The 12372-nt window shown below is 40.1% G+C and overlaps 1 protein-coding gene across 3 annotated transcripts in view; it reads right to left on the bottom strand.

Annotated features, from left to right (window-relative positions):
• LOC114491709 (cyclin-Y) overlaps positions 1-12372 on the bottom strand; it is a 260899-nt gene that overhangs the window by 92140 nt on the left and 156387 nt on the right. For 2 of the 3 annotated variants that reach the window (XM_028505935.2, XM_028505936.2), the window contains exon 2: positions 3238-3312. The exons of the other annotated variant lie outside the window; for it this stretch is intronic. In XM_028505935.2, coding sequence (XP_028361736.1) covers positions 3238-3312 — 75 coding nt within the window. The remainder of the gene's footprint in view (positions 1-3237; positions 3313-12372) is intronic. 3 annotated transcript variants of the gene reach the window in all.

Raw genomic sequence — 12372 nt, 5'->3', positions numbered from 1 at the left:
CCTTTAACAGGAACCCAGTCAACAAAGCAAACAAGCAAAATATAACCAAAGACACTGAAATAGAGAACAGGCTGACAGTGACCAGAGGGGAGAGGGCAGGGAATTTCAGGAGGAAAGGGGAAGGGTTTGCAGAAACAAGTATAGAGGACACATGGACAAAAACGAGGGGGTGGGGTGGAAACTGGAGGGAGGTGGGGAGGGCTGGAATGTGTGCTGGGTTGGGATGGGAGTGAAAGGCAGAAAACTGTATTTGAATGACAATTAAAATAAAATAATAAAAAAATAAAAAGAAATAAATTAAACTGAAATAAGAGGGGAAAAAAGAAAGAAAAAATAGTGAAAGAACACTTCCATAATTTGGTGAAAAAAATAAGACATGCAAGTCCAGGAAGCACAGAGAAGCCCAAACAAAATGGAGGCAAAGAGCCTCATTCCAAGACATATCATAATTAAAATGCCAAAGGTTAAAGATAAAGAGAGCATCTTAAAAGTACCAAGAGATGCCCTGGCTGGCATAGCTCAGTGGATTGAGCGAGGGCTGTGAACCAAAGCACCACAGGTTCGATTCCCAGTCAGGGCACATGATTGGGTTGCAGGCCACAGTCCCCAGCAACTGCACATTGATGTTTCTCTCTCTCTCTCTTTCTCCCTCCCTTCCCTCTCTAAAAATAAATGGATAAAATCTTTTAAAAAAAAAGTTTAAGAAGAGACATAATCAGATCTGATTTGCAAAAACTCTCTTCAACTAACAACAGCATAGGCACAGGAGTAAAAGGGATGTCAAAGGGCAGTTCATAGGCTGCTGCAGTGACCTAAGCAAGAAATTATGAACTTGAACAAAGGTGGCGGCATGGGAATAGAAGAGAGTAGTCAGATTCGAGGGGTATTTAAGAGGTAAAAATTAATACACCATTGATCACCTGGATGCAACAGTGTGCTGTGTTAAAAAAAAAAAAGAGAAAAGAAAAGCCCTAATTTGTGGCATCTGCTAATTTCCATGGTGTCAAGACTTTCATAATGGCTATTTCAAACTCCCAACATAATGTCATTGAATTTGTAACAGGGAATAAATGTGCACAATAGCTTCCATAAGCCATTATGAGTCAGCTCCAGCACTCAAGGCCTTGCAGGGCCCAGGCAGGAGGTTAACTGCAGTTATTGTCTTCTGTTTGGGACACATGGAATTAGAGGAACCTACAGCTTTCATTATAAAGACATCCAGCAGGCAATTGAGTCAATGGGTTTTGAACACTGCAAATATCTGGCTAGACATTAGAGTTCATATGGAAGTCGCAAGAAACTCTGCAGACCCAAAAGATAAGAGAGTAAGGCACAGAACTGTAGAAAATACTAATATTAAAGGAAAGAATAGAAAAAGGTTGATTAAAATATCTGAGAAAGAACTTAAAGGAAAGGAGTTCTTGGGACAAATCCCAAATAATTCTCTAGTTATCAACTCACCAAAGAATTAACTCATTAAAGTCATCACATTTACCTATTTTAAAACTTACTTCTTTAATTATTTATAAAGCAACTGTTCATTAGAAAGACTTGTTTTCAGCAATTTTACCAAGATAAGCCAAAAGAGGAGGAACAGTTAAATGGCAGCAAGCCCCATGAACAACCAAGAGCTAATGAAAGGAAAAGGTCTTCAGGCAACCTTACCACACACCATCCACAGAATGGTGGTGGTAAAGGGAAGATTGCCGTGGATGACTGGATGGAAAGAGAAAAGGTAGAGATGGTAGAGAAGCTTTCACTGAATAGGGGTAGAGAGGAACACCTCAGGGAGAGGGTATTGGTTATTTTTCTGTGTTTTACCTGTGAAACTCCATTAGGTTTACATGCTAACATTGAAGGAGCAATTGAAAAAATAAACAGAAGGGCCAGAGGAACTGATACCCTGTGTTCCAGAGGAAAAAGGATTTATGAAAATCTGCAGTAGGGGGAAGGGGAAAGATATGTGCTTCCTTAACTACTTCTAGAGCAATCCTGTTAGGCCAGACAATTGTTGAATTTTCTTTTATCATGATGACCAAAGTATGTGTCATCTACTTAGAGGCTCTACTGCAATTCCATGTACATCTAGTTAGAAACCTTTCAGAATGTTGTTAGTCTGTACCCTGAATTCACTGGAAGCAAACAAAACCAAACCCAGAAGTATGCCAATCTGGAAACTTGTTTTCACAGCACTATCACTAAGTGCAAAAAATTTTTTTGATTCTCATTTTTCATTGTCCCTAACCCTCATCCCCACTGTTACCTTCCTTGCCTTGCAATATTCTACCCCTTTTCCAATGGCTTCCCACTTCACTAGGCCAAGAAAAAATGTTTTGTTTTTACCTAATACACTGAAATCTTCACAAGTATGTAAAGCCTACAATGATTTATTCCTATTCTTGGAAACACTGATTTTTTTAAATAAATGCAGCTAATTTGCTCAGTGGTCTGCTTAAGATCACCAATATTATACTGGCATTATACCATGTCAAAATTGCTACCTAATCATTATTGAGGAGTTATCAGTTCTTATAATGAACTTACCATCCTAAATATGTTAAATTAGTTTCTAGTCAACTCAGGGTCTTCTCTAAATTAGAGCTTAGCAATCTGCCAAGAGTCGGGCATTGACTCACATAGGACTCCAGCACTGTAATATAATATGGTCACAACGTCATTATTTAACACACTTTTCCTGCTCCTCGTTTCTATGGGAATCCAAATGAGAAGGTTTATATCCACTGTACTGCATAAGTTTAATCTCATCTTTATAGCCAAGGGTCAGGGAACAGTGAAATAAGTTGGTACTGAAAAGAAAAAAATACCAGGAGAAATTTCACATACACCTGGGACAAAAACATATTTTGCTTTTACATTCTGTCTAAAAAAAAATAAATAAACCCAAATACTTCTGATCTTTAGAGAATTTATGCACATATCAATTCTTAAAGAAAAATTTCTGACTCTCAGGATAGAAATTACTGATATAGAACACACGATAGCTCATTGGCAAAAATGAAGATAGTTGCTCTAAAAGAAAAGTCTAAAAATATAACAATACAAAAGACAGAAACCCCAAGAGAACCACCAAACAATGTATCTGTGGGTCATTTCAGGGGATTCTATTTTTATCTTGAGAATCACATCTAGTTTCTAGACTTGGCTAGTTACCAACATGGGCCTTCTTTTTTTTAAAATGCAAAACAAAACAAAAACAAACTTAAATTTGTAACCTACCGTCCGTCTGAGATTTACTGAGGAATATTGTGCTGGCCCGAGGATGGTCTGAAGGATTGAATTCCATGTTCAAATCTTTAAAAAAGAAAAAGAAAATACATGAACATCCATCTGATAACTAAGGGAAGCTGAGATTAATTTTTAATTTTTTTACCTTAAATTGTTAATACATTCAAATATTATGGTAAAATCCAACAGTTATTGTGTTTATAGAGTCTTCTCAGGTTCAGCTGAGAATGCTGTTATTTAGAAATTTGAGAAAGTTATACACTAAAATTAAGACATTTGGCTAGAAATCTATTACACTAAAACTCCATTTTCTTTTTAAAGTCTGCTGTGCACACGGGATACTACAAAATGGCAGGACAAAGTTATAACATGCAATTAAAGAGTTCTGTGCTACAACCAACTCATCAAAACTCTAAAGTTAAGCGAGTGGTATTTCTTTAAGGTGCTTTAAAAAAAATCCCATCCTTCAGCTGCATTAGTACTCCTACACTCTGCTTCATTAAGAATGTTATTTTCTGAAAAAGCAAAACTTATCCTTTAGCGCAAAGGCTGCAAATTGACCATTTGTGGGCACAATCTGGGACATGGATGTGTTTTGTTTGATCCATATGTTGCTCTTTTTCCCATTGGAGGCAGTGTGTAATAATTTTTACACTTAAAACATATACCACAAAGAAAAAATTCCTTATTTCCAGCTTTTCCTAAGAAATTAGATCATCTGGAGTGTGGGTCACAATCTACTGGAATACTGCCAAACCCTGCAGCTGGGCCCTGAGGTTCCAGTCCCCAGTGATCACCTCTCTCATTTCCCTGACACTCACTGGGTGCTGCTCTTCACTTTTGGACATTCCTACCCCTATGGGCACTTGGTTTTATAATGCTGCCTTAGAACAATTTCCAAGGGCCTCTAGAGGCTTGTCAGTAAGTTATATAACAATTGAGAATTTCATAATAGAAGAGTTTCTCCAGTTAAAAAAAAAAAATGATTCCATAAGGGAAAGAATCAGTCAGAAAACCAAAAAAAAAAAGAAAAAGAAAATAGGGGAGGGAAGACAGACCAAAATTACTGAAAGGTCAGAATGATCTTAACGTCAGCTTCCAGCATCAGAATAAAAACTATTTTGAGTTCAATTATTTCAATAACTTTGTATAGAAACACCCAAGGAAATGAAAACAAGAATGGTCATATATATACCAGAGGCAACACCTAAACACTTATCCACAGAGACTTATCCTCAACAAGCCTTTGCAGTAGGGCAATTTTTCCTACATCAGCCAATGCCTGACTATACTATAGCTCCTGGCCTCCTACTGGGTGCTTGATTAAAGATACAGCTATTAAATCTTACATGAGATTTCAATTATCTGGTACTTCTTCTGTGACAACTATTAAAACTATATATAGTATAGTACAGTCTCAGAGCTAAAGGCATTGTGTTTTTAAGGAAGGAGAAAGATAAGCAAAAAAGGAAATTTTTCATACTTGCCTCAATTTGAACTAGGTAAGGTTAGGCCAGAAATTTCCCAATGAAAATAAGTCTATTAAGGAGGTTTCCTGCTCAACAAGGATTTTGTAATAAAAGAATTAAATAATAAATGTACTTCTAAGTTATGTTTTTTTGCAGGAGGAGGATTTGGGCACATAAAAAATGAAAGCATTTATGTAATTCTAACCATGATGGATGTAGTTAACTTCCAAAAGTCTTAACCCATCATTCTCATAGAAAAGCACCAATGAATCCAATGTGCGTGCAGTGCTCCCTGCAGTGGGGCAGGAGGGTGGGGAATATCAAGAACTCACTCCACTAGCCTCAGACGGTGTCAGCACCCCAAATTCTTACTTTGTTTCCTTCATACCCAATTCACACTCATTTACTAGATCAGTTGCTTTTCTGTGTGTAGCCAAAATAATACAGGGGGGTTATTTCTTTGGGAATTGAGACCTGCTTTTAAATTCAAGAAAGACCTGAGGGACAATCCCTGAACTCCCTAGAAACTAGGATTTTGTGCTATACTTTTCACAAGTCCTAGAAATTGCTAAGAATGGGGGACTTTACAAACTCTGAGGGCTTCTAATAAAGAGATATTTGTTATAGTAAGTAGCTATGCCACCATTTAAAAATCACATGAAAAATGTTTTATTTACATGGAAATAGAAAACATGTCATTAGGTAAAGAAAGCAGCAGAACATCATTCTAAGGTAAAAATATGCATAGGCATAGAAAATATATTAAAAGAATGTACACTAATGTTTGGTTACCTTTAACAACTGCATTTTTTTTTGCTTTTCTGTGTTTTCTAAGTTTTCTGCATTAAGCATATTTTTATTGGTTAGCTTTTTCATCTTTCATAATTTAAAACATTTATTTTTAAAAACAACTTGTGAAAAATGATTTCTGCTCTTATTATGCTCTAGGTGGCTAGACTGCTATTTCTCTAGCACATGCTGGTACTCCCAGATGACACTCCAGAGGTCTCTTGTTGTTACTGTCGGACCCTCTCCCAGAAGTCAGGAAGATGCACACACAGCCACCAATACTGTCCACCTGCTGTAAGAACTCACAAGGAAAAGTGATTGGCCCAGAGGACACTCAGTGGAGGAGTCTTCATACTTCCAGCAGGTGCCATGTTTCTACTGCACACGCTTCCTGGTCTAAACAGGGCCATGGGGAAAAGGTAAGATACTGCTTGTTCTTCTGTCCAGAACCCAGTAGCAGGAATCACGTTTCACACTCTATCAAGGGTGACATGAAGATTTGCATTTACCTTTATGATCAAGTTATAACTATAGGTCTGATCCTAATGCTCACTGTGTCACTGGTGGTTTCCTGAGTGGCTGACTGGCCAGCTGTCATCTCTACTCAGTTCACAGCCACAGAGCAAGTCATGAAAAGATCAGAGGATGCTTCAAGATCAGAGTTTGACATGATACTCACAGATGAGGTGAGGGAGGCTGACAGGTATCTAGCTGGCTAATAACAGAATGGGATCAGAACTCTGGTCTCTAGCTCAAGTTCCACAGTCCAGAGCTTCTCCCATAATGCCTACTAGGCCGGACCTTCCCTCAGATCACAAATGCCCTTGAAGGACTGGAGACTGAGATAAGAAGAATGAGAAGGCTGATACAGAAGAAAATCGAGATGCCCCTCAGCTGGGTTCACATAACCTTAGGAAGGTTATGGAATTTAAATTTTGGAATTTAGATCTTTAACGAGATTACCAGGAAGTTTCCACACAAAGAAAAATCAAGGAAATCCCTGCTTCCGGACGTAAGAGTATGCAGCAATGCTGAGGAAAATTAAGCTTATCAGCATATCTTTATTTGTAAGCTTGCCCAGATGGCTATACAGGTTAGGGGGCAAAATTCAGGAGCTGCCAGGACATTTCTTAAAAAAAAAACATTCAATAACAAGCTGGTTTGTATTTTTTTTAATCCTAACCCAGATTTATATTTCAAAACTACAGAGTATAAAGTAATAAAACTCTATACCAGGGGCAAGCCAATGGGCTAATTTTAACTTTGTACAAGGCATGTCTAAAGGACAGATTTCTCTGAGCAACCCTACATATGAAGGCGGCTGAACTGAAGAACCCAGCTGATCTAGTACTGATTTAAAAATCCTTCATAACAAAGGTATGAAGAATTGCCAGATGTTTCCTACAAATCAAGTTTAAGAGAGCAACCCCAGATGTTGAGAAGAAATATGTTAATTACAAAATGTGCTTTGGCAAGGGAACTCCATTTTTTCCAGAAACAAAAAAATGGAAAAAGGTATTCTCACAAGCCAAAGAAAATAAATCTGCCATATCAAGCTTAAAGTATGAAGTCAAGTGTGACCAAACAGCTACATTAGCTATAGAGAAAAAATCCCCACACTGAAGAGTCAGGAAAAATGATGCCCCAAATGCAATAGACTACAGGACACAACTGGAAGAGTGCAGTGGTCTCACACTGGTTCAGTGATGTTCCTGATTGGCAAGAATTAAAAAGGAAGAAATTCATGAAATATTAAGCTTAAAATTAGAAATCACAGATGAAATGAACTTCATGGCTAAAGAATGCTAACCACTCTGCTAAAGTCAGTTCTAACAGTATTCTACATATTTTAACATCACAATTTAAACACTAATTGTTAACATAAACCTCCTTCAAACTGCTACCATGTTAAATATTCCACAACAGTCCCCCAAGCCCCTCTGGGAAATTCACACAACTCCACCCCTCCTCTCAGACCTGCCTTTGCAGAGCACGTACAGCTTTGACTTTTCTCACCCACCCCCAGCAAGCTCTTGAACACCTGATATACTAACTTATCCAGAAAAATAACTTGTAAGACTTAAATACTGGGTTACCCTAAAAGTCTGTTTAGTTTTTTCAGTAAAATATTTTACACACATTTTTGACACATTTTTCATCTTCACCAAAAAATTATTGACTTGGATATTTTGAGTATTTCAGCTATCCCCCATGTGGCAGAACAGTGACCATTCTCAATTAATGTCTCAAATTGATCACTACCAACTTCAAATGGTCTACAGATTGTGGATCACTGTCCAGTGAGAAATCTCCAGCATGAAACTTCGCAAACCACTTTTGACATGTCTGATCAGTCACAACACCTTTTCCATGCACTGCACAAATCTTTTGTTGTGTGTTTCAGTTGTGTTTTTACCTTTCTTGAACTACTAAAGCACAAAATGCTGAAAATGTTGCATATTATCTTCCATCTTCAGTATTAAAATGGCTACACAAAAATTTACCAGTTTTGATCATTTTTAAAATGCATGCTGATATGACAGCTGTCACAATTCAATCTTTAAGAAAATTGTTTCAAATGAAATTAAAGACAACTAAGAGCTACTAGAGCCATCTACCAAAACAAACAAACATTTTGGCCAACCCAATATTTACTTGGCTGGATGCATTTAGGTGTCATTTTAGCAGAGACCACTGCCCTTACTGAAAAGAATGAAGCCCCACTGCAGTATTTCTATCCCCAAAAAAAGACTTGCAAAGATGAGTTTAGTAGTGACACTACACTACACAGGGGCCAACAGCTCTGCAGCAAGGAAGGTCAGCATCTGGTCAACTGCTGACAGGGGCACAAAGGGTGAAATACAGTTCATTCTACACAACCTTATAATTTAGTCAGTGAGACCAGATGAAGTACTTGATACCATCAGAGCACAGGACCAGTTAGTGAATAATAAAGAACAAAATAGCTTACCAAATCCTATGGGATAGAGAACAGTGGGTATACTTAAAACAAAATAGCTTAAGCAAAGCATTGGACTCTTTCCCAGAGTCACAACAGTCCCCCAAGGGCGGGGCGGGGGGGTTGTTTTTTAATTTTCCTGGCAAGACTATTCAATGTATTCAGTTAAATTGAACAAACATACACTGAGTCTCCACTACATGCCATGCTTATATTTAATCCCGTGATGTCAAAAGATCACTCTGGTGCCCTGGCTAGGTAGTCCAGTTGATTGGAGCATCATTCCTTACACCAAAAGGTTTGAACCTAGGTTAGGTTGCAGTTTCAATTCCTGGTTGGGATACATACAGAAGGCAACTGATTGATGTTACTCTCTTCCAACCCCCTTCTCTATAAATCAATAAATATATACTTGGGTGAGGATTTAAAATAAAAAAGATCACTTAGAGGTAGTACTTTACCTTCCTATTATCAACATGAACTATTTCATGCTCTTACAAATGTGCTCTTGATTTCTAAATGGCTATAGTCAATTAACGGTGAGACAAAACATGTATTAGATGACTTAAAATGCATCATGTTATTTCTATTTCATATTTGCCTTCAAAATTAAAATATGATGGGGTAAATTAGCATTTTATTAGATAACATGAGTATGAATACTTGGGGGTTTGGCAAAGCCAGTTCACCCTGCAATGGCTTTCATACATGCATTCAGCAATCAATCACTGAGCTTCTTCTGGGTGCAGGTGCTGTTGAGTTCCATATACTGAGGCTAAAGGAAAAAAAAGATCAAACTTATGTTCTAAATTGAAAGTGTGGCAATCAGAAGATGGTGGCCACATAGGTGGGAGTGGAGTCCACATCCCCCTACGCACAGGTAGAACACCCAGCCCATCTTCTCAGGAACAGACTGAACAGACAACAGTATTCCAGCATATATGAAGGTTAGAGGCCAAAAATTGTAGAGGACATTAAAAAATCAGACAGTAAGGAGATTGCTTTGGGACAATAAGGTCCATGGGACCAGCACAGGGACCAGGGTGGCTGCAACACCAGGCCTAGCACCTGCTGGGCCTGACACAGGATTCCTGGAAGAGATCCAGGTCAATGGCTTCCTCCCCTGCCAAACAGGAAGGTTTAAACAGCACCAGGTTGGACCTGGCTGCTTAGAGTCGCTGGGGAGAATAAAGAAGAAATGGCAAACACAGGGGCAGTGTGTACCCACTGAGACTGTGGATACCAGCTGGGTCATTACCAGAGAAACTGGGGAGCCAGTTGATGCCTGGAGAAGGGAGGAGAGTTGGGTCGTGAGGGACCCTGACCTGGATAGTCTCCACTCTGGTTGTAAAGTTGGGCTGTGAGAGAGGCCCAGCACTTGTTTGAAGCGACAACCTGAAAGTTTGGAAAACAAAAAGGGGGGGAGGCTCTCCTGGCTGTTTAGGGAGTTCTCCCAAGGTGCCCCCCACCTCCCCAGGTGCACACCCTGCCACAGCCTCACAGCTGCACTCGCCCACCCAGCAGAAGATGCCAGCCCACACCCACATCCCCAGCAGTGAGCATCTGACACTGCCACCCCACGGCTGCACCACAGCTGTAGAAGCTGCAAATCCAGGACCACTGCCCTGGCAGCACACGCCCACCACCACCACCCAAGAGGCGCCCACCAGCCTAGCTGTCCCCCGCAGCTTCACACCAGCCCCCACCTCCTCTGAAGCTGAGGCTGCATGCCTACGACTGCCACCCCAGCTGAGCACACCCACCACCGCCTCCCTGGAGGCATGCGCCCTGTCCAGTCACCACTGCCGCTGCACCCCCAACCCCCAATGGCACATTAGTGGAGGCTGTGCACCCATGCACTCACTACCGCAACCCTAGCAGCCTGCATCCACACCCACCGACTACAATGAGGTGGGCCCACACCAGCGTCTGCAGCCACTGCGGGTCCAGTCTAGCTTGCTAAGAGGAAGAAGGAGGTGCACCCCACAGAATTAGCAGTAACTAAAAGACTTAACTCAGTAGGGGAGCCAAACTACCCTGAAGAGACTCTGTAAGTCCCTAGCATCTAGGACAGCGAAGAGCCAGAAGGTGGTATGTAAGTTGCCCCTAGATGGTATACCACAAGGACAGCACAACTGGTGGACTGAAGGCATAGGCCTGGCTCATGGGGGCACTGGAAGCCCTGTAGCAAACTGAGGAACTGGGCTACAGGCTGGGCAACTGTGAAAAGTGCAGTGCAGACCTGGCCCCCATCCCAGCAAAACCACAGGAAGGAAGAAAAGTGAAAACCCAACGTCCCTCAGACTGCTGCAGCCAGGAAGACCAGCAGAACTCTCTTGGCCAATTTAAAACCAGTACAGGGCTTCTTTTCTTTTTTTCCTTTTCCTTCCTTTCTTTCTTCTTTTCTTTTTTTCTTTCCTTCCTTCCTCCCTCCCTTCCTTTTTCTTTCCTTCCTTCCTCCCTCCCTTCCTTCCTCCACCCCCAGAACCCACCACAAGTGAGACAATAAGACCTGGAGCTGTAAAAGGACCAGAGTCAGAACCACAGAGAGATCATCACAACAACTGAGGAACTGAGACAAATTTCACTTTGCTATTCCAGAGAACTTGCAAGTTACTCTTTATTTGTATTATTTTTTCAATATTTAACTTCTTTTATTAGTATTTTTTTTTTCTCTTCTTTCTGTTTAGTTTCCATATTGTTGGTTTATTACGTTGTTTGACTGGTTTTCCTGGTCTCTCTCTCATAGTGTATTTTTAATTTTCCTTCTATCACTTCACTTGTGATCCAATAGCACACGACTCTAGGTAGTGCACTTACTATTCTTGTTACTCAGATCACATACATTGTCATATGACTGTCATTCCAGTACTATTGAAAATAATTGTTGTTCCATACAATAGAAAATAATAGCATTCAGATCTTAGCCCATTTCACTGTGTCCCATAAATTAATGATTGTTGTGGTCAACTCTATTCTCTCGCACACCACACCTATTTTCTATCATTTACTATATCTTATAATGTGACCTCCCACAAACTCACTGTTTTCTGGAGCTGTCTCAAAATCCTCCTCCCCTCTAACAACAGTCTTATCTTTCTTCAGACTTTCTAAAACGTGGCTAGTTGGGTGAAATATCACGGTTACCACTATACATATCTGAAGGATCTACCATGTCTTCTCTACAAGTTAATACTTTAAACCCCATAGAATATACTCCCACTGCCTTAAACCACTTTGCCTTCCCCCTCCAACTGATCACATAAAAGGGTAGGTGGGAGCTGTGAACATCACTATACCTGCTGTAAGAGAGAACCCACCAACAAAGGAACCACCAACAGATAGTAATGGAAGAAGGTGAAGAAGTGAGTGGAAGCTGAACTAACCTCCACCCAGGACCAATCTGGAATTACAACAAGATAGTGGAGAAATTATGCACAACAAACAACTGAACAACAGCAAGAGAGAAACTTCAAAACCACGGACAGATAGAAGAACCAGTTTCAACACAACCTTTCTGTACACATACAACAGCATACAAGATGTGGTGGGCAGAGTGACCCTCAGTTAACAAGCTAAAGGGAAGGACCCACCAAAGAAACACCCAACTACAATCAAAACCAAAATACATCCAGAGAGCCAACATAAACGACAGCCCAAAAGCAGCAACTTCAGGAGATCAAGGAGATTGCACCACTGAATCTCCCAGGTCTCCTACCATAAACCCAGGGAGTCAGAACAGATAAATTTAAGAAGATGAGACTAACAAGAAGAGTCTCACAAACATTGGGAAGACAAAGAAACAATCCCCAAATGAAAAGAAGGGAGGAAGCCTAAGAAAAAATGCTAAGTGCAATAGAAACAAGTCAACTATCAGATATTGAGTTCAAAGCAATGGTTATTAGGGAG

Source organism: Phyllostomus discolor, chromosome 1 (genome assembly GCF_004126475.2).
Source record: "Phyllostomus discolor isolate MPI-MPIP mPhyDis1 chromosome 1, mPhyDis1.pri.v3, whole genome shotgun sequence".
In the NCBI taxonomy this organism is placed as follows: domain Eukaryota; kingdom Metazoa; phylum Chordata; class Mammalia; order Chiroptera; family Phyllostomidae; genus Phyllostomus; species Phyllostomus discolor.
This window is presented reverse-complemented; position numbering and strand designations above follow the sequence as displayed.